Consider the following 20,401-nt stretch of genomic DNA (forward strand, 5'->3'; position numbering starts at 1 on the left):
AGCGATCAGTCGCGTGATATCCGAACTGAGTAGTGGAGAAAAATCATACCATAGGCGGCATCGGGAGAGTTCTCGAGAAAATAGGTCTTTGTCAGGATGGAATCGGTGAAATATTCATTTTCGTCAAAGATGAATTCCAGTTTGAAGCCCTATTGACACCATCATGTATTAAATGCTAGTTCATTCGTTCACATTTCAGACATGAATATGAAAGCTTCATACCGGGTTGTTGTCTAGATAACCGACTTTTATGTCTTTCAAGGTCTTTAGGGCATCCTCATCCCTATCAGTGATCAGATCGGCAATCGTCGGCTGATTCTTGAAGGCAGTCAACCAGAATTCAGGGATCCCAGGAACTCTTTCGGACGGCTGGCCCTCGGGCTTCTCATCTCCTTCCTTCAGTCGTAAGCATAAGATAGTGTTGATTAATTATGCAAAACATTGAGAAACTATACCGGTGCCTTCTCGGGTACTTCCACTTGTCGTTCACATTCCTCATCAGAGGGCTCCACTTGTCCTGTAATGATATCGCGCCTCTACCAGAGTTTCAGTACTCAGTTACATTTGGTAGAAAAATGGAAAGGTAATCGGAAACCATTCACCTTCTCATAAAGAGGTTGATACTTAGTCAGATATTTCTTTTCGAGAGCAAGAACTTCCTCTCGAAAGGCCGCCTCAATCGCCGTATGCTTATCCTGAAGATCACATTTGCTTAGTGACGAATACTACCTTCAAACTACTTAAAATTGTTTGACACACCTGCAGATTCTGAAGAGCGTTCAAGCGCCGCTTGACCTCAGCGGGAAGCGAGTCTATATAACCAGACGGCCGACCAACGAGTGAGTCCAGTCGATTCTACGCAGGTAAGCAGCGTGAGTCAGAACACCGCCATGTCCAGAGAGAAATGTGCGGAATGTGGACGTACCTGAAGTGCCCCGAGCAACGCTGGGTTCTGGAAAACGTTACCCGCTGGCACACCTGTTTGAGATGTAGAGTGAGTACCAATCAGGTTGAATAGTAGTCAAGTCTGTTTCTCCTTTAATAGTATGATAGGTTGTGAAGGGTTCGACTCTTACTTGTTTCCTCACTCATTTTTAGTGGTGTGCAAAGGAATGTGATCTCAACAAAGGGGATTTTCGCAAGGTGGAAGAGCAACCCTTGAACTTGTTGCCATACCAACAGCACGTGTGGGTCATGTGATAGTATCTCGAAAGTGCCTTCGCTTCCTGGTGGGTTGGCGGTGGAGGACGGATTGCACAAGGCTGGGCAGTCATGCCGTAAAGTTCTACCTTGGTGCATCAACTCAGGCCGATTGGCGATATCACGGATATTCATATGGCAACATATAAATGTGTTTTCATCTGGTGCCGTGCATGCGGGGGGGGGGGGTTGTAGTAACGATTGCCAAACTGATGGAAGTTTGCCCTGCTACGGTTTGAAACAAAGCGAGTTGGTGGGACAGGAGGACTTCAGTCCGGGTAGGGCATAGTTGTAAAAAATGCTGTACCAATTACTATTAAATATAATAGAGTTAGAAAGCTGAGCCGCAAGGTAACAGTGCGATCTAATTAACAGGCGGGCATCATCCTTTATGAGCTACTTGCAATCATTGCCCCTGATTGTAGGTAGGTAGGTGGTGGGTCATGATTATGATTTTGACTACATCAGTGGCCTGCTGACCCCGTCTCTCAAGCATTGGAAATATGTCGTCCAACATGGCAGGCTGTTCACCTGATTCTCGGTAGCCTGCATCAAGTATGCTTTGTTCAAGCCGTTTCTACGACGAGTTTCTTTGCATGGGATGATGAAATCCGACAAATCTAGTAACATGTTAGTTAGCATCGGGGCGTGCTGTGTTGGGTCTTGTATGGGGGTACAGCGACTTTTTGTAGTGACGTTGCGAAAGTCACCTGATCCAAAGGAATTGGAGGATCGTACAGATTTGGCATTCCTGGCCATGATCAATTTCACTAGGCAATGGATGACCTGTTGAGACAAATCAAAGCTGTCGAAAGGGCGGGAGTAGAAAAGCCCTGGGCAGATTTGCTACCTGTTCTTAAGGCGGCTAGCTCTGCGGTATTGTGCTCATGTACCGTTGATGGCCAGGACCCACTCGACCTTTTAAACCCGAAAGACCACAGCCTTGCTTACCTCTTCATCCTAGTCGCGCGCATGAAGGCGACCAATGCTGATGGAGGGGTTCTACTGCAAGCCGCAATGCGCTTTGCTGAACAGTTTGAACGCGATCAGGTTCTTTTGGCGCCAGAGCAAATGACTGCTTACGGGGAAGCCACAGCCCGCCTGGCCGACAAGATTGATCGACCCATAAGTTCAGTGCGTCCAATACAAATTGCTTGTATCAGATGGTCGGGTTCGAAAGGAAATCACCTTACGTCGCTACATCGTATGGTTTTGAAGTGCTGCCTACTTGCAAAAACGTATCGTGCTGCACTTCCTGTATTGGATCGGGATATAACTGAAATAGATCCTCAATCCTACGACCTGAAATACCAGGACTTCTTATTGCATTACTACTACGGAGGCATGATTTATGTCGGATTGAAGCGTTTCGAGCGGGCACTTCAGTGCTTCCATCTGTGTCTCACGGCGCCTGGATTCGTTGCGTCCGCAATACAGGTCGAAGCCCATCGAAAGTACATCTTGGTATCTCTCATCTTGCACGGAAGAAGTGAGCCTTTGCCAAAGTATACAAATTCGGCCGTTTTTCGAGCATGCAAGCAGTATGGCGCAGCCTACCTCGATTTTGCGCATGCGTACGAATCGCTCAACTTTACCCGGATAGAGACTGAATTCAGGAAGAGCGAGCAGCAATTTGAAATCCACGGCAATCGGGGCCTTGTCATGCAGTCCATGACAGCGCTGGTTCGTCGCAACATCCAGCAATTGACGCAGACATATTTGACATTATCGCTATCAGACATCGCAAAGTCGGTAAAACTTTCCGGGGCAGCAGAGGCCGAGCGTATCGTTCTGCAGATGATTGAGGATGGGGAGGTATTTGCAACAATCAACCAATGTAGCGGGGGAATGGTGTCGTTCCGAGATGCACCAGAGACCTATAAAGCTATCGAAACCATGCGAAGGCTGAAGGGAGAAGTAACGCAGGCTATTGATCTTGGGGAGCGAGTAATTAGAATGGATCGAGCCCTTGGTCTGTCCAAAGACTTCCTCTCAAAGATCCTTCATGGCGAACGAGGCCAAGGTGCGAATATTGGGACCGCGGATGACGACATGTTTGGGGATGATTCCATAGGAGAGTATTGGGCCGGAAATCGAGGGGGGGCTTAGAAGCTCCTCATGTATATATCAATACATACATTTCTTTTAAAACAGAGTATGTATAGAGGGAGATCTCCATTATGACTACAATTGGCTGAAAGGACGTAAACCAGTCTGGTATTATGACAAATGACCTATCTCAAGCTTCTAGGATGAAATAGGGAGCCCATATTGCATAGTTCACCACCGCAGACAGCTCATGCGAACCTTCGGTTGTACCCGGTCAGACTTCCGAAGTGAGCGCTTGCGATATTGCCATCCGGAGACTGTTCAACATCCTATTTAGCGGGTATACGCTTCGCTCCAATACACATCCGCATGTACTAGCGGACCCATTTAGCATGCATATGACCTCACGCATCTCCCCTGGCGTCCGAGTTTGTCGCCCCCCAATACTGCTTCAAGTAAGGCTCGAAGACGTAAGCTCCAGTAAAGGCTGACACGACACCAACAAGAACGTAAACTTTTAGGGATACCGATCCCGTCCGCTGCGGAATTATGGAGTTGAGGAGAGGCTCCCGTGGACGCACTAGACGCATTTTGCAAATCAAAACTTCAAGGCGAACAAACTCTAAGCTGCCAGCTGCTTTTCCAATTTCATTTATATCCCTGTTGCCATGACAATGAACGTCGACCTAGCCAATGGGTCAAATACCAAAAGCATTTGCGCAAACGTTTCTAAGAACACTACAGTGCAAGCGCGACTAACTTCGCGAAAACGTCCAGCGCTTTTGATTGCTATTTACAGATATACTTGGCGGATATCCTGTTGTGCAAACGCTATTCCGCAGGTAGGGCACTTCCGCTGGCGGGACGTCCACATGTCATCGATGCAATCCTTGCTAGTTACAAAAACATATTCTCACGTTATTTGGGCCCATGAATGAAAATGACAGATCTTCTGTGCTCTTACCAGAATGTGTGCATGCATTTATTTAACACATGACTTTTGAAGTTATTATTGCAACTGCTGCACTTCAGCAAGAGCTGGTAATCCGAAAATCGAAAATCAGTGAAGTTCACAAATAAAATACGATACAGACCACCAGTACCTTATACTCTTCAATTTGTCGCATCAAGTTTGTGTCGGGCGTAGTCTCGGACTTCGTGTATTTATCCAGTCTTCGCTGTAAGATTTCAACCTCCTCTCGGGCTTTTCTATGTTCTTCGGCCGTGTTCTCAAGGAGAGTGATTTTCTTTTTCAGTGCGCTGGTTGCCTTAAAGCAGTCGAAGTGCGGAAATATATCATGAATCCCCTATTACAGAGCAACATTCTCGTCTAATGTGACCTACATTGTCATACTTCGCAGACCATCGCTGCTCTTTATCCTTCAATCCAGCAACTTCACGTATGAGGTCTCCACATCGTCTCTGTTGCTGATCGCCTGCGATGCTTTTTGCTGCTAATTCTTTCTCTCGTGCTTGCTGTAAAACCTCGATTATTAAAAAAATTTGGAGACATCAGGAAGCATAAGCATAGTCACTAACCAGTTGCTGCGACAGGGCCTTTTCGCGCTGTTCAAGAATTCGTATTTGCTCCAGTTGCTTATCAGACTGCCGTTTTAATGCTATCCCAAGGTTGTTATAGGTTGTGCTTTGCTTCGTAAGCATCGCACATTTTTGATCGTATTTCGTTTTCTGGCGTTGCCTGGAATTAGCACTGAGCACTAGCAGCGGACAGGACTGGCTTGATTTCATACCTCAGCCATCAGTCGAAGGATATGGTCTTCTTTCTGCGCTAAGTTGAGCACCTTCCGCGAGTTTTGATCCTCCAACTCAGCCCACGCCTTACCAAGCGTTTCGATTTCCGATAATAACCGGGATTCGGTCTGAAAGGCACTTTTGAGGAAACGCAGCTGCTTGAGAGTTTGCAAGGTAACACTTACTTTTTCATAGTATTCAATCTTTCCTTGCAATTTCTCGAGCAATGCATCTTTTTCATGTAATTTTGCAACCAGATGCCCCGCGGCGTCGTCTGAGTCTGGAAGGGTTCCGAAACATCGTTCATATGACTCTAGCTGGCGTTGCGCGCTCTCCAATTCTCTTCTTGCTTGCCGCTCCGAAAGCATTATCTGCTGACGTTCTACAACACTTTCGGAAGCGTCCTGATACGAATTAACGGTATCCTCAAGGCTTTTGATTTTATTCTCTGCAGCGCTTCATAACGCGGAATAATTTACATTTTGGATAAACCGGGAAGTAAGGATAAGGCGAAACAAAGTACTTACCGCAGTTTTTGCCGCAAATCCTCCAACGGATTTCCGTCTGTCGCTTCTTCGAAAAAGCGCAACAAAGCTTGATCTCCCATATCGGCTGCAATTTGCATCTTCAGCCTTTGAAGGTCTGCCTCTAGACACACGATTCGATCCTATGATCACTCTTGAGTTGGACACGCTATAAATCTTCTGTCTGTACCCTCATTACCTTTCTGGTGTTGGCAATCACGCGGATTTCCTGCATTTGCACGATTTCAACCTCATCCTTTGAACATCGCAGATCCAGAGCATGTTGCAAATGATCACGATTCCCGCGAATGCGCGTTAGGTCGCCCTCCAGCTTGCGCATTTCTGTCTCCAACACCTTACGACGTGAACTCTCCTCATTCTAGCATATTAGGGAAGAGACGTAAGCGTTGCGAAAAGCACTAGAAAGTACGAGAATATTCGAAATGATTCCGACCTCCAACTCTTCAGTGAACTTTCGTCTCTCGCTCCTCAGTTCCTCAACTTCCCTACTTAGCTTCTCTAATCGAGTTTTGATAATCTCATTCTCATTGACATGATATTTATACTCTTCCTCCAAATTTTTATAAATAGGAGAGTCCCGTATTCTGTCATCTGAAAAAATACCGTTTGCAACCTAAGGAAAGGCTGTTAATTCAAGGAGAGGAGAGAAACATAACCTGCATTTGTGCATACCTGTAGTCGCAATTGTTCGAGCTCATGCATCAGTTGACCTTTCTCAGCCCGGATTCGCTGAATGTCAGCAAGTCGGATCTCTGCCACCATCGAAGCAGAATCGGCTTCTTCTTCGCACTGGTAGAAAACGGTTAGAAATCTTCGGTAGCGATCACTCAGCCCATCAAATCTGTAATTACTTTTCTTGGGGGAGAGCACATTTCGCTTTCAATTTTTATATCCTCCTTCACAATTGCTGCCGGTTCGGTTTTCGACCGATCCAGCTTTCGCTCAACGCTTGACAGACGATCCCTAGCTACACTAAGTTCGTTCTGCAAGTGACGAGTTTCCCTTTTTCGCAACGTCAAGTCGCCTCGTAAGGCGGAAACCTGTGATGCCAATGTTGTGAGCCAGTGACGACGTTCTGGTGGCCCTCACCAAAGACTACCTCGAAAGTCAATTGTTCACATCGTGCCTGCAGATTGTCGACCTTAGCACGCTCAGCACGCAATTGTTCAGAATCACTCATGTTACGGGAATCTGAATCTGGAATTGTAATTCTAACTATGAACAAGAAATATATACTAACTGTAATAAACATCTACATGCTACTTACCATGTGAAGATGCCAGAATAGCAGCTGCGGAATCGATTCCTCTTAACAGATCTTGCAGCAGATTTCTTATGGAAACCCACTGTTCCCGCATTGTATTGTCAATCCCTTCAATTGAAATTTCGGGATCTGCCAACTGTTTCAGCAATTCTGAACCGTATATATCTGTAAGTTCCTATCATCAGTGGATCTTGCCATTTGTCACGATAGGCATGTCTGCGACCCTACCATCAGTTTGGTATTTTCGGATCTCCTCGCCCCTCAACGATGAGTTCATCCGATCTCGAAAGTGTAGCAGATCTTCAAATACCTTACATGTGAGTGCCCTCATGAGATGCCATGATTATAACACGTCGCGAAGCTCTAACCATCTCCACCATACCTTGGTACAGTAAGTGTTTACATGTACTAATGTGGATTCAAACGTCTTCTCCTTCTGCTCGAAAGCCGTAAGTCGTTCCGCTGCTCGCTCATATCTACGTTTGTAAAACTGCATTTGACGCCAAATTGCCTTCTTTTGATATGCCAAAACGCCCGATCCGGGTATATCGCCGTCCGCATCTTCCTGATGAACAATTTCTGTCAAGAAAAGCAAAGCCAAGGATCTAGGCAACTTACGTGCCCGACGAACTATTACCATATCCATTTCCAGTGCAGTCCCACTAGATACTGGCTGACGTGATACATTTCCATCATAATTACTCAACCTGACCGGTCGGCCCGAACTGAGCTCGTCATTGCTGGGACCTATATACAGAGAACTGGCCGTATCGCCAGTGTATTGTTTCTTGGAAGGATGAGCTGAGTCTTGGGAAAAATCCTCCTCTGCCCTGCGCTTGCGCTCTTCCGGGGTGTGGAAATCAGACATGCAGCGCTGGAGGAGACTGTAGTGCAAATGCCAGCACTAGAAGTTTCCGGAAACAAGGCTATAAAGGCTTGTTGTACTGCTGTTTAGAAGAGACGGGACGGCAAAGTTCTGCAGTGATAGTACCTTGCTGATCACCGTCGGAGCCAAACTTCACGTCTTGGAAGTCCAGGTTGCTTAGCAACTGTAATGAAAGTCCAGTCAACTCTCACATTCATGCCATCCGATTCTAATAAAATTGACCTGCCCTCAAAAATGAACAGATCAGGTCCAGCCAAGTTGCCCGCTCCAAACTCTTCAAACATCTGGAGAGAATTGCTGAATCCGGGGAATGTGAAGATTGTTTTCCATGCCGGCGTGTAAGTAGCTTTTTAGGGCTGTTCGACAAGGCTGCGCATCAACTCATACCCCGACCTAGCTATACCGCTGCGGTCTGGTTATTCTCTCAGGCTGGAGACCTCCTCATGGTGTAAATGTGGAACATCTGCGCTGTGGAACACGTACGGTTATAAGAGGCGACTATAGCAAGTCAACGAGCCCTAGCCTGCGCCGTCGTGGGGTGATCTTTGCATGGGGTTGACAGCGATGGTCAAAACATTTTTATATAAGGAAATATATATCTCGGGCTTTTGTATGTGGGGCCCCTTAATGTGGGGACCTCTGTTTACGCAGAAGGCTTACCGTCCCCCTCTCTGGGATTTCCATGAGGGAAATTCGCTTTCGCAGATGGTCGATGTCTGCTCGCCTAATTTTGACCCGCAAAGAGGCTTCAACCAAATGATCTGCCTCGAGCTTGTCCCTAGGAAGGTGAAGTAGTAGGCTGAGTATCTCCGCGTTCGTCGGACATTGCTTCAACAAGGTATCTGTATTGAGGAGCTCATTAGACCTTCCTTTCATAATCGGCTGGAGCTCCTTTACCTCTATTGACCCGTAATATGGCCAGACCAATCCGAAATAATGGCTTGACTCCTGGAATGAGCATCCTCTGAATATAATGCCGGAGAATTTTATGTAGTGGTCAAAACGTTTGGCTCATACCCACCTTCGCAGTACAACATATCCCATACTCGGAGCACTGTATCCCAGGGCAATGTCGTTGTATATAGTGTCAGAAACCATTGTGTTATGTACATCAGAGGGGGAACTTCTTGCTTATCCTGTATCAACTGAGTGTTTACAACGTGTTGCCGATTCTCGAATCTGATCAAAACATCTTACCAGATGGACAGCCAATCGCTTGGATGTTTTATGAAGCAGAACCTCAAACACTGCCGCATCCATACGCAGCTGCAGAAGCACGGGTGTGAAAAAGTTTTTGAGGTGCTTTTCCAAGGTACTAACGAGCAACCAAAAGCTTTCCTTCCTCCAAAAAGTGAGAGGCTAAGTGAGACTTGTAACAGAACTCTCCGCTACAGCACGCCCACTTACCTCAGGCGGCATGTGCATTAGCATCATCCCCGCCAGCATCCCCATCCCTTGGCAGTATCCGATCTCGGGATTGTAAACGGCGTACGCGCGCAAAACATTCCGTAGATTTGTTTGCCTAAACAACTATCTGGATGAATAAAACCCTCAAAATCTCACCCATGAGGGGAAAAGTCAACCCGTACCCTTCGCCCCCTTCCTCCGCAAACATGCTATGTTCTACGCGGATGATTGTTTAGACAGCGTAGATTCGAGTGCAAAGAAATTCTGTAACGGTACCTGGAAAGCATCGACTAATATCCCGTTCAATCACTTCGAACAAGGGAGAGTTTCCTTCGGCCAACAACCGCTAAATCGATGAGTGACAAAATCAGATCATAGTCAAGAGTTTAGGATGATGCACAAGCTTGATTTACCTCATATATTCCTGGCTCTTTTAGTTTATCGCTTCCCGCCAGAGCGGTCCAAGCTTTTGCTCGTAGTGATTCCGGGATCCCGCTCCTGCCCAACTTCTTTATCTAAGAAAACCTTCTGCTTCAATTTTCACTGCAAGGGGAGAACTATAATTCGTGTAAGAAGACCTTGGATCGCTTTTTAGCAAACTGCTTATCCCAATGGGACAGAAGATCCAGCCACTGCTGCTCTTTGCTCCCAACGGAAACCTTCTGCTTGCCACTAGATGACGAACATAGGAGGTGTAAGCCCTACAGGTACTGCCAGTCTGATCCGTAAACAAGCAAGAACCTTTGCGCCATGCCTATTGCCGCTGAAGAGGGGTGGCTGTGATTCGTCGGGGAGGGGTCACGATAAAAGCCGTACTCGTCCACAGCCATTTTCTGTCGTCTTACAACTGTCTCTTGCCGGAGTAAGCTCATAGCAGAAGGCTCTTGCGCTGAATTAACTACAGGAGGGATTGCATGCAGTTGAGCACCGACTTCAGTTGGTACCCGACTGCTAGCATCGTCCATTGGAGTGCCACGATCTGAATGCGCATCGGCAGAAGGGGCCACCGACGATAGGTCGTCATCGCTGGTATCGCTCGCCTCATCGTGCATTCCATTTTCGCCACCATCCGAGGAAAGAGATCTTGGTAAAGGTATAAGCTCGGGACGAAAAGGCCCGGTGCTCATCCTTCTGACGAATGTGGAGGCACCCTGACTTTGTCCTTGGTCTTCAACAACTAGAAGACACTCAGGTCCGGGTCGCTGATACAAGCAGTTATGATTTCAGCGTTTCTTCAGGCAACAACGAGTTTGTGATAAACTTCAGGATAATGTCTCGAATGCAGGTGGACGATGAACAGGTGCCAAATGGGTGAGACGGTGGGCGGAATAGCAAACCTGCCAGGCCATATGCCGTAAGCGCAGGTCACGTGATATACTGGATCATACGAGATGTCATTACGCGACACCTCGGCACACATCGACGGTCAATTGTTGGTTGCGAGCCCGTGCAGGACAAGATGGTGAGCATTTACTACCCGGAATCGAAAAGCTGAGAACTGAGTGGATGGTCTGTGGGATGGATGGATGGATGGATGGATGGATGGATGGATGGATGGATGGTTGAATCATGTTTGACTGGTGGTCCCTATCAGTGGAGATGCGGGCTCTGAAAGGCAGCGACTGCTGACGGTTAGCAATGTAGCTATCCATATTGGGCTGAATATTGTATTGTCACCGAATACCACCCAGTACAACCTAACGCGTGGATGTGGGTGGAACTTGCTTTGATTTGGGATGAAGGTTTGATGTTTTCAATCCTCACAAAGTTATTATTCAATTTCGCTTAGCCGTCCCACAAGACATTTCGCATCAAGCGTATTTTGGGCAAGAAGATGAAACAAAACCGCCCTATTCCCAACTGGATACGCCTGCGAACTGACAACAAGATCAGGTATATATCGGCTGCTCAGTACATGAGTTTGCTCCGCCAGGACTTACAATACTATCGGTGTGCCAAATGATTAGATATAACGCCAAGCGTCGTCACTGGCGCCGAACCAAACTCAACCTCTAAGTAGCCGCCGGTGTGGCCATTTGCGAAAAGATAGCATGCGGCGGATTCTCTTGATTTTGTGCGGTTGATGATGTGGGAAGATTCATGAAGTCATTCAAAACCCTTTTGTGTCGTGTTCAATCTAGAACACGGTATGCCAGCAGCTTGTTGCCTATTGTACAGTTTCTGCAACAGAATCCTATACCTCAGCCTTGATGACAAAGATGCGGCAGCGTTTATATTTATTGTACAAATGCGTCCGTTTTATTTGCAGTAACGGTGGTCTCGTCATGCCTCCAGTCTTGTTCAGATCTCTCACGCATGATGATATCCACGGCCCCAGTCAAGGCATTATATGCATTCTCAATAGACGCCTTGCGCATATTGGCATTGCGTGCGGTTTGATACAGGGGCGTGTTATCATCATCTATATCTGCCTCCTGTGCTAGTTGCTCGTTGCTCAGACGTGCTAACGTCATCTTACCCGTCTGTGCGGCTCCCTGAAGGCGTTCGAGGATGGCACCATATTTCTCGTTGTCCTCCATCAGATTAGCACTGGTTTCAACTTCTGTTGCCAGAATCCCTACAAGTTCCAATGAAGTGTGCAACCGATTCTCGACCGGATCATCTACGGTATCCTTCTGAAAGGTCAGCAATATACCGGTTATCTCTTGTAGCACACTACTCAGACGATCTGCACCGCTGCCAGAGACCGCGGGGGCGCTGCGAGGGCCTTTCATGTCGGCTCCAATATACGGATTAATTGAATCAATGAGTGAGCTCAATTTCGATACAGCGGTCAGTGTGTTGGAGCGTGAACGAGTAATCGCCGATTTCGTCTTATCGGCCATGGTTGTAATGTCTTCGGTGCTCATCGACCTGCGAATACTGGTGGACTGTCCCACCTGTTGCCGCTTATACAAGCTACCGGACGTCATATCGAGATCATCATCTTGGGGAGCTATGGGGGAGGCTGCGACTGCTTGGTTCTGAAGGATGCTGAAATCTTCCTTATCCGTGTTCCCAAGTGTTTCCGCATCTGGAATCAGAGTTATTAATAGATGTGCGGATGATACGACACATTCTAACACATGCCTTCCGTATCACCGGCTTCATGAATCGTTACATAACAGGAGGGGACCCACCCACTCTCACCCCTACATTCGGCCAGCAACCAATGTTCATATTTGTTTCTAACCAACAGCTGATCTCCCTTCTTAATGCTAAGCTCATTTGGTGAAATTTTGGTGTAATCATACAGCGCAACTCCTTTCTGTGTTGCCACCCCAGGATCTTCCGCAGTTTTGAAGTCATCTCGTTCGCTCTGTGCCAAACAACCCTCCGGTACCCATCCTAGCTTTCCTTCCTTTTCCACAATACACCAGCCCCTCTCCCGTCGCACGATTTTAAATCGATCACCAATCGCTACGTCCACTTCATCCTCCAACGTCGCCTGATACTCGTAAACCGCCACTGCGTTAGGCAGGTGTTCTCGATCTGCTTCAACGCCAGATGGTGGCATGTCGGCACCGCGGCTGGAAATGACTGGGTTTTCGCTCAACCGTGACGCGGGAGATGTCACCTGCTTGATATGTTTCAAGGTAAAGGTGGGCACGGTACTCTCATCCTTGAGGTCCTGGATAAGGGCAAGTGGCCTCTCGTCGAAGCTTAAGCAGCGCTCTTTCATGCTGTTTAAGTGAAAGAAGAATGATATGTTTGAGGCACAGCAATCTTACCTGAGCCTTTATGTCGCATGAACAGCGCATAGTGTTGCCAGTCATTACGTATTTTATACTTGCGAAGAATTTCAGGTAAGATTTCCGCACAAGTATCCTCCATCGATACCTGTACTGTTTTATACGGTTCATTTTCGCGATTCATCTGCCTATCGGTGTAAATTCTGACAGCAGACACATTGCCACTCTAAAAAGACTTTAGGTCTAATCCGAGGAGTCATACACTATGTTTCACTTACCCGGCCAGGGCGCGAACTATTCGGTGCCGAAGATATTTCCGCGGTAAGCGTGTTGCTTGGGACTTTGACGGCTGACGGTAACTTGGATGGTGTCTTGGCTACTCCCTTCCCAGATGTTGGTAACTTTAATGATCGCTTTGTATCATTTCTGCCGGATTTCTTCTTCTGCTCAAATTCCTACGAAATGACATGGGCGGATTTAGTCGTCACATATCTAGGACATCACAAATTGCAAGTTATTATAAATCACCTCGTACTCTTTCACCATCGACCAAACCGGAGACAGATCCTCTCTTATCCGGACAATCTCAGCTGACAAGTGCTCAATCTCCTTTGCAAGGCGATGAATGCTCTGATCTGGTTGCGAACAAATAATTAGGACTGACGAACTTCTTCCTCCAATGCGTTGAAAACTACCTTGTTGCTTTACGACCGCTTTCAGGCGGGCATATTCTTCAGGATCTGATTTATCGTCAGCTCTACTTGATGTACCACCCTGCTGTACCACATGTGAATCTTACAAGACTTAGTGCGCATATCGCAACTTGCAGAAGACGCCGTAGCGTGGAGAAGCGCCCATACCTTCAATCCTGGAGAAGCCCAGGAGCTACCTAAGGTACGAACGATGGTATGTCAACGCCAGTGCTCTGGAAGGGTAATACTTCAACTCGCTCGGGCGAATAGCGGCTATTCATACTTTCTGGAACCCAGTCATCCTGATCGAAGGGAATACCCTGCGATATCTTCAAACCGTAAATTGCGCGTAATAAGTTAAGGCGGTGTCCAACCGATTTGATGTCGAGCTCTTTCAACATATTGTGGTCGGCGTGAACCAGCACGTCTCCAGATATGTCATTTTCTAAAAGCGACGAGAATAAGATTTATTGGATAAGAGCCAAAGCAATATGACAAGTACCTCTAAATTTTCGCTCATGAAAACCAAGACCCATGAATTTGATCCATTCCACTACTTGATCCACACTCCAAGTGTTCATCTCGACAAGACCATAAACAAGCTGAAAACCAGCGGCTTAAATGCTCGAATCTCGCACTGAATGCGATCTTGGCCACGGGTGGTGCTTTTAACCATTGCTAAGCATGGCTTAGGTTGGTGTTTCTCGGCTTGCCGCGACTGCATTCCAGCTCCGTTGACTTCCACCAATATGCCACAGATTGAAGAAACCCAACAAAATGTCCCCACGATAGGAACTCAGGAACAGCCTCCGACTCCCAGTCGACCGTCCTCGTACTCTTTTGACGCTGCCTCTTTGCGGCAGCGCAATGCGCCTTTGCGGGAAGCAGTCGGATCGTCCACCATGTCGGCCACTGCCAGCACGGCGTCACCGAGTGAAAGCGACAGAGATGACGAGGGAAATGAATTTGAGTGTAACATATGGTGAGTATAAGAAATTGGTACATTCATGTCGTTTTGACCAACGAAAAACTTATACGTCCAAGTCTGGAAATGGCGTCGAACCCCATCGTCACTCTCTGCGGCCATTTGTTCTGTTGGCCATGTATGTATTGTTCAACGCCACCACCTTAAATAACGACGTACTTCTAATCATGTAAATTTGCATCCAAAAGGCTTACATAGATGGATGCAGTCACGGTCACCCTCAGCCAATGCCTGTCCGGTTTGTAAGGCGAAGGTCGAAAGAAGCAAATTGGTTCCCATATATGCACGGGGCAGGCAATCAAAAGACCCAAGGGAGGAGGTTATTCCTGAGCGTCCCACTGCGCAGCGACCTGAGGCGGCACCATCGCAGGCGAATCGCGGTTGGGATAACTTCTTCTTCCCCGGAGGCACAATACCTACCGGCAACGGTATAACGGTCGGCTTTGGCCTTTTTCCATCCTTATTTGGCCTTCACTATGTAGGTTATAGGACACTACCTTGCTAATGACTGAAAGCTTCTCATCCATATTTTGTCAGACTTTTGGGGTCCCTGCGCACTTGGGCTCTCGTGACCGGCAGGCGCAAGGTCCGTTTTTGTTGGCATAGCCATACTCAATCGACTCTCTCATCCTGTTCTCTTCTTTCAGTCGCCCAACAACAGGCCTTTCTCTCTCGGATTTGCATGATGGTGGGGATTCTGGTGATGATTGCGATTCTATTATACTAGGTAATATTGGTATGAGTCAATGATTCGGTGTATCTATTAACCTTTTTGAGTCCCTCAACAGTAAATAAAAACGCACTTTGCATTTGGAAAGTGGCAAGACGGTACGGGCTCTTACTTGGTCTTTTCACGTGTCCGGCATTCCCTCAAGTCCTGGATTCATCCAATATAACGGACGATTACTTGTCCCAGTGCGCGGCAAAAGCCATAGCCAGGAAGTCATGCGAATGGCGTTCCGTTGGACGAGATGAAGACCAAACGATGAACCTCTCGATCAATGTCGATTCACGGACGTCATAAAAACTGGTTTATGAATTGCAAAAATTGCTGCAGTCTCATTTTGTCGTATTACATAGGATTTCTTAAATATTGCAGGGACCCTGATTTCTTCGCTCATTGCCCATTTTGTCAATGAAAGCTGCTTGTCCTCGATGTATCGAGCTCATTAGGTAGAAACGAAAACATAGAAGTTTAATCCATAATATTAGAAAAGCGTAGCAGCCTCTGAAGATGCCAAGTGCACAGAACTACTATGCGCCTGTGTCCTTATGTGCACGCAACAAATATTCGGATGATTCGGGAATATAGCAGATTCACGTTCTAATGAAACAGCGGATAGGTTTGCAATATTCATTCAAACTCCTGTTTCAACACCCATCTGCCCTTGGAGTCGAGATCACGTCGAAACTCTGCGATTCCTTTCAGCATCTTTTTGAACATGACAGCATCTTCCCCATCGACCTGGCTGCGGAACGCCTCTAATATCTCACTGGTCGATGCACTGCCACCGCAAGAGCTTAGAAAGTCCCTGATTCGAACGGCCAATCCTTCTCTCGACGCTACGTCTATGTCCTCATTAGAAATCGGTACTCTAGCAATACCGTCGCTATTACGTTCAATAGCAGCTCTTTTGCGTAGATTGACCAATATCGCAGAGGAGCTTGGTGCTCCGACAGAATCGGTTGTGGGTGCAGCCGTCTGCGGAAAGTCAGTACCAGCCTGGACATTGCGGAATCCTGAAGAACTACCGCTACCAAATAACGCAGCCGGGTTCGGTGATACAGACCCGCTGGTCGCTGGAGTTGCACCGGTCGCTTTCGGCCCGAATCTTCTCGGAGCGTGTACGGCAGAAACGGAGGCAGGTGCACCTGCTGCTCCGCTTCTTCCTGTGAATGTCGGTACGTGGATGCCTTCTCTCTGCCGTATACGTCTTCGACTTCGACGCAAAGCCGCTACAGCTTCATTTGCTACCCGAGATGCTTCTTTTTCCACAATGACAGTCTCCGGACTTGCAGCTTCTACTATGACGTCATGTCGCAGAGCAGAGTGAACCCCAGACTTTGAGAAGAGAGCCCTCAACATTCGAGAATCGTCGTCTTCTAGGGAGATCACATCGCCAGAACGTGCTTCTTGCGGTGATGACGTGTGGGCTTCCTCTGGCGAATGGTAGCTATCCACTTTTTCCAGATCGTTGATGGTTGAAAGATTTTCAATCTGCTCAGTGGTATGTATTACCGCTCTTCCCTTTCCTTTGGTGTCCGTCGTCATTTGAGCTTCTTCGAAATTAATCTCCGCATCCGTCCCGTGAAATAAGTCACCTGTTTCGGTCCCTACATCGTCAGCACTCCCAAGTGTAAAAAGATCATTGAGATCATTGCTCTTGAAAAACCTCCGCTGCCTCGGATCTTTTAAGATCTTGTTCGTCAAATATTGCTTGAAAATTTGCCGATGATATATTTTCTCTTCAATCGTCCCAGAGGTCATGAGGCGGTATATGGTCACGTCCTTCTTCTGCCCTACCCTCCATGCCCGCTCGCGAGCTTGAACATCGGTTGAAGGGTTCTAGGGAATGGCGAAGATGAGTTTTACCCAGGCGTGGGTGGGATGGGGAAAGTAATGCTTGGCCGTACCCAGTCCGGATCATATATGATTATACGATTTGCCCCCGTAAGATTGATCCCCAATCCACCCACTTTTGTCGTCAACAGAAAAACATAAATACTGGGATCTTCGTTATATTCGTCGACCATGGCGATTCGATTCTTTATTGGCGTCGTACCGTCCATACGGCGATACTTGTAGCCTATAATACCCGTGATTGTTTCGGTTACATTACCTTCATGGAAGTTCGAGAAAATGTATCGCACCTTCGGTTTTAATAAACTTCTCCAAAATCTGCCGGTGGAAGCCCAAAAGAGATTAATGAGATCATCGTGTGCAAATAAGATCACCAGGCCGCAGAACACATACGTCCTGCATTTGACGTGTCTGGCAAAATAGTAGAGTCTTATGCCCCTGTTTCTTCCACATTTTCAGAAGCGCCTGCACAACTTTCAATTTTCCAGATCGATCGAGAGCCCCGTAATTTTTATCCTATGCCACCATTAGCATCAAAACATATGTCCATGACGTGCAGCAGTGGTACCTTCGAAAGCTCATTCCTGGCTAGCAAATCGGGATGATTGCATATCTTACGTAAAATATCAATTCCATACAGCGCGTGCCGTCGACCTTGTAGAATGCTAACAACCTCATTCGATTTAAGGAATGCCTGGTATTCCTGGCGCTGCCGTTTCGTCAATCGGCAGAATAAGACCTGTTCGCTTTTCTTCGGTAGGTCAGCCGCAACGTCTGCTTTTATGCGCCGTAAGAGGTAGGGACTGATCAGGTCTCGTAATACGCAGGCACACTTATATGCCGTTTGAACTTGCACATTGCTGGCGTTCGCATAACCCCCAATGCTAATAGGAATTGCAAATTGAGATTGGAATACCGGAAGAGTCTAAGGGTAGGATTGATTCACTCAGAGCTGCAACAGGGAGGTCGCAACATAAGGAATAGATGGACAATACCCCAAGTCGGCCAGGGAATACAAAATCATACAACGACCATAGCTCCGTCAGGTTGTTTTGAATTGGAGTTCCGGTGAGAATAATGCGGTGGGGTGTCTTCCAGAGATGGATACTTCAGGATACGCACACAATATAAACAGAAAGGCAAATCGCACCTTAGCGTACCCTTAGCTGCTTGCAAGCGAGCGTAATCTCGGCATCCGGGTTGCGAATCTTGTGTCCTTCATCAAGAATACAATACGCCCATTTAACCGGAAGAAGTATGGACGAGTATACTCGCACACCAGCGTAAGTGGTAAGAATTACATGACCTGCAAATGAGAGATGAAGCAACAAAGACATGCCCACGTGCTAGACTACTGTTAACGCACCATGCTTCACTAAACGGTCCACCAACGCGCGCGCTTTGCTCAGCATCTTTGTAGCTTTTGCCGATAGTTTTGTTCTTTTCTTAGGCGCCTTCTTCACTGTGGGCTTTCTCACACCTCCTCTTCTGTCTTCATAAGGATCGCCATTTCGGTCATCTTCTCCTTTTCCTTCGTCATCATCATCATCAAATATGTCTTCTTCCAGACTGCGTGAAGCCTCGTAATCTCCAGCTGGTATAGATTCTGCTAAACCACTGCCTGTAGAATGAAGAATGGCAACCCGGAGCGGTGGCCACCATGTGTGGAACTCTTGGACCCATTGTCTTAGTACGGTCGCTGGGCAGACAATCAATATCGGTCCATTAAGCAAACGTGAAGCGCTAAGGCCGGCGAGAAAGGCAATAGTTTGAATGGTTTTGCCCAATCCCTGAAAGTCATTGGTTAATCCAACTGCAAATCCACATCGCAGTGAAATATCATGCTACCATTTCGTCCCCAATGATACCTCCAGCTTCCTGACAATGTAGCTCCCACAGCCACTTAGCGCACGTCCGCTGGTAATCAAACAACGCATTGTAGAGGTCACCAGGTAAACGATAGCCCCCTTCAAACTCTGCGTCATCATCGTGCGGAGACGGTTGAAACATCTCTTGTTCGGGATCTGCGTCCAGCAAGTGCCGATGGTTTTCATCTTCCACGTTACCCTTTTAAATGGACACGGATAAGTTCTATTGATTATGTGAATGATTATGTGGAAGTCACCCAACTGTAGCTAACCGCATGTCTAAGGCGTTTTAGTCGCCGACGTCGAGCCCATGCCGATATTCGCTTTTGGTATACAGTTTCATCACCGTCATCCACATGCCGGTCTACGTAGCGTCCTTTTCTCCCATGCTGTGAGTGGTCGGCGCTACCCTCAAGCATGCGTTCGTCATCATCCGTCGATAGCGCGGTTGCACTGGCCACATCCTGGTCGCTCTCCTCCAGTTCTTCGGAGTCCTCATAATCTCGCTCATCAAATGACCGCTTTCGTTTGCTTTCCCTCCGGCGGGAATCCCTTTCCTCATCTCGTATCGCTCCAATGTCTGCATTCGGTAACATGTCGACAGGCAAATCTTCAGCGACCCGATCCGCTGCAGTGTCCTCATCGTGCGAAGTACGGCCCTGAAAATTAACAGATCGCTCTAATCCTGCGATGCTCGAAAACGGTGTTATCTTTCCCGTACGTATCAAGCGCTCCCGTTCCGTTTCCTTCCCCGAAATTCCGGACTCCGGACCTTCAGAGGTGAGCGAGCTTCTGCGCATCCGAGCGATAATCTGGCGTTTTTGCGCTTCTAAATCCTCAATCTGGTCGGTAATGCGCTGCATGCGTCGATCAATACCGCGTCCAACGCTAGAGTTTGCGTGATGGTCGCTCGCCTTGTCCTCTAGCTCTTCAAGTTTACCTTGAAGCTCTCTGCGTCGCAGATATTATCCTTCAATGAGCACACCGGCTGATATGTTCACAATGGCTTATATACCAACCCAAGTTTCTTTCGTGTTTTCGCTAGGCGCTTTACATCCGCCTCGGTTTCTCGTTGTCTTAGCGCTTCATCTGCCTGTGGTCGTTGCTGTTCTGTAAGATACCGGAGGGAGAAGTGTCTTCATGAAAACCACGCATTTCGTTACCTGTGCCATGATAGCTCTTTCCATTTCAGTTTGATCAGTGACACCAAGCACAAAGTCAGCCCCCAGCTCATTGGATATCCCTTGCAGATCTGCGTTGTCGCCGAATGCGATAGACGGTATCGGAGCAGGCAATGAGCTCACATCCTCTCTTGTCTGCCTTTCTTCCTTGCTAATGTTTTCAATAGTCGCCACGGTCTCCGCTGTGGCGACTCCAGATATTTGGGGGGCAGGATCGTTTTGGTTTTCCATTATCTATCCTCAGAGATAAAGTATCAGCTACTACTGATGGGATGGCTTTGAACTGTGCTTATTGTTTA

The 20,401-nt window shown here is 47.3% G+C and overlaps 7 protein-coding genes across 7 annotated transcripts in view; 2 read left to right on the forward strand and 5 right to left on the reverse strand.

The window, feature by feature from the left end:
* Window positions 1-1,183, reverse strand: part of SPPG_09428 (histone chaperone NAP1) — a gene marked incomplete at its 3' end in the record, with an annotated part of 1,855 nt that extends 672 nt beyond the window's left edge. The window contains exons 1-7 of the mRNA XM_016757594.1: window positions 1,077-1,183; window positions 926-978; window positions 760-855; window positions 603-695; window positions 456-536; window positions 223-396; window positions 27-149 (exon numbers count right to left, since the gene is read on the reverse strand). Of these exons, the coding sequence (XP_016605555.1) occupies window positions 27-149; window positions 223-396; window positions 456-536; window positions 603-695; window positions 760-855; window positions 926-978; window positions 1,077-1,092 (636 nt within the window). The 5' untranslated portion in view covers window positions 1,093-1,183. The remainder of the gene's footprint in view (window positions 1-26; window positions 150-222; window positions 397-455; window positions 537-602; window positions 696-759; window positions 856-925; window positions 979-1,076) is intronic.
* Window positions 1,184-1,937: 754 nt separating this feature from the next.
* Window positions 1,938-3,385, forward strand: SPPG_06992 (uncharacterized protein). Its single transcript, XM_016755171.1, has one exon. The coding sequence runs from the start codon at window positions 1,978-1,980 to the stop codon at window positions 3,307-3,309; it is 1,332 nt and encodes a 443-aa protein (XP_016605556.1). The 5' UTR covers window positions 1,938-1,977; the 3' UTR covers window positions 3,310-3,385.
* Window positions 3,215-7,804, reverse strand: SPPG_09429 (uncharacterized protein). The gene is made up of 17 exons (XM_016757595.1): window positions 7,448-7,804; window positions 7,193-7,375; window positions 7,039-7,120; window positions 6,814-6,975; window positions 6,646-6,743; window positions 6,398-6,586; window positions 6,219-6,335; window positions 5,980-6,159; window positions 5,725-5,904; window positions 5,529-5,668; window positions 5,187-5,457; window positions 5,001-5,129; window positions 4,789-4,938; window positions 4,594-4,725; window positions 4,353-4,517; window positions 4,214-4,287; window positions 3,215-4,142 (listed from the first exon to the last, which is right to left on the reverse strand). Exons 1-17 carry the CDS (start codon window positions 7,676-7,678, stop codon window positions 4,043-4,045), a joined length of 2,583 nt encoding a protein of 860 aa, XP_016605557.1. The 5' UTR covers window positions 7,679-7,804; the 3' UTR covers window positions 3,215-4,042.
* A 435-nt stretch (window positions 7,805-8,239) lies between these two features.
* On the reverse strand, window positions 8,240-10,413 carry SPPG_09430 (uncharacterized protein). The gene is made up of 10 exons (XM_016757596.1): window positions 9,845-10,413; window positions 9,682-9,775; window positions 9,517-9,618; window positions 9,380-9,449; window positions 9,286-9,319; window positions 9,104-9,218; window positions 8,894-9,034; window positions 8,718-8,832; window positions 8,594-8,644; window positions 8,240-8,538 (listed from the first exon to the last, which is right to left on the reverse strand). The coding sequence occupies exons 1-10, from the start codon at window positions 10,228-10,230 to the stop codon at window positions 8,321-8,323; spliced, it is 1,326 nt and encodes a 441-aa protein (XP_016605558.1). The 5' UTR covers window positions 10,231-10,413; the 3' UTR covers window positions 8,240-8,320.
* An 872-nt stretch (window positions 10,414-11,285) lies between these two features.
* Window positions 11,286-14,152, reverse strand: SPPG_06995 (uncharacterized protein). The gene is made up of 9 exons (XM_016755172.1): window positions 13,990-14,152; window positions 13,771-13,932; window positions 13,656-13,684; window positions 13,491-13,572; window positions 13,324-13,430; window positions 13,074-13,250; window positions 12,835-13,021; window positions 12,194-12,778; window positions 11,286-12,137 (listed from the first exon to the last, which is right to left on the reverse strand). Exons 1-9 carry the CDS (start codon window positions 14,066-14,068, stop codon window positions 11,341-11,343), a joined length of 2,205 nt encoding a protein of 734 aa, XP_016605559.1. The 5' UTR covers window positions 14,069-14,152; the 3' UTR covers window positions 11,286-11,340.
* A 32-nt stretch (window positions 14,153-14,184) lies between these two features.
* SPPG_06996 (uncharacterized protein) lies at window positions 14,185-15,787 on the forward strand. Its single transcript, XM_016755173.1, has 6 exons — window positions 14,185-14,469; window positions 14,532-14,590; window positions 14,661-14,950; window positions 15,010-15,058; window positions 15,120-15,199; window positions 15,261-15,787. The coding sequence occupies exons 1-5, from the start codon at window positions 14,237-14,239 to the stop codon at window positions 15,197-15,199; spliced, it is 711 nt and encodes a 236-aa protein (XP_016605560.1). The 5' UTR covers window positions 14,185-14,236; the 3' UTR covers window positions 15,261-15,787.
* A 39-nt stretch (window positions 15,788-15,826) lies between these two features.
* On the reverse strand, window positions 15,827-20,333 carry SPPG_06997 (DNA-dependent ATPase RAD26; the record flags this gene model as incomplete). Its single annotated transcript, XM_016755174.1, has 12 exons — window positions 15,827-17,038; window positions 17,107-17,279; window positions 17,344-17,371; window positions 17,447-17,569; window positions 17,622-17,978; window positions 18,049-18,144; window positions 18,214-18,359; window positions 18,420-18,843; window positions 18,902-19,120; window positions 19,194-19,872; window positions 19,941-20,014; window positions 20,085-20,333. 12 exons carry the CDS (start codon window positions 20,331-20,333, stop codon window positions 15,827-15,829), a joined length of 3,780 nt encoding a protein of 1,259 aa, XP_016605561.1.
* Window positions 20,334-20,401: the final 68 nt, after the last annotated feature.

This window comes from Spizellomyces punctatus, assembly GCF_000182565.1.
Source record: "Spizellomyces punctatus DAOM BR117 chromosome Unknown supercont1.14, whole genome shotgun sequence".
NCBI classification, from domain to species: domain Eukaryota; kingdom Fungi; phylum Chytridiomycota; class Chytridiomycetes; order Spizellomycetales; family Spizellomycetaceae; genus Spizellomyces; species Spizellomyces punctatus.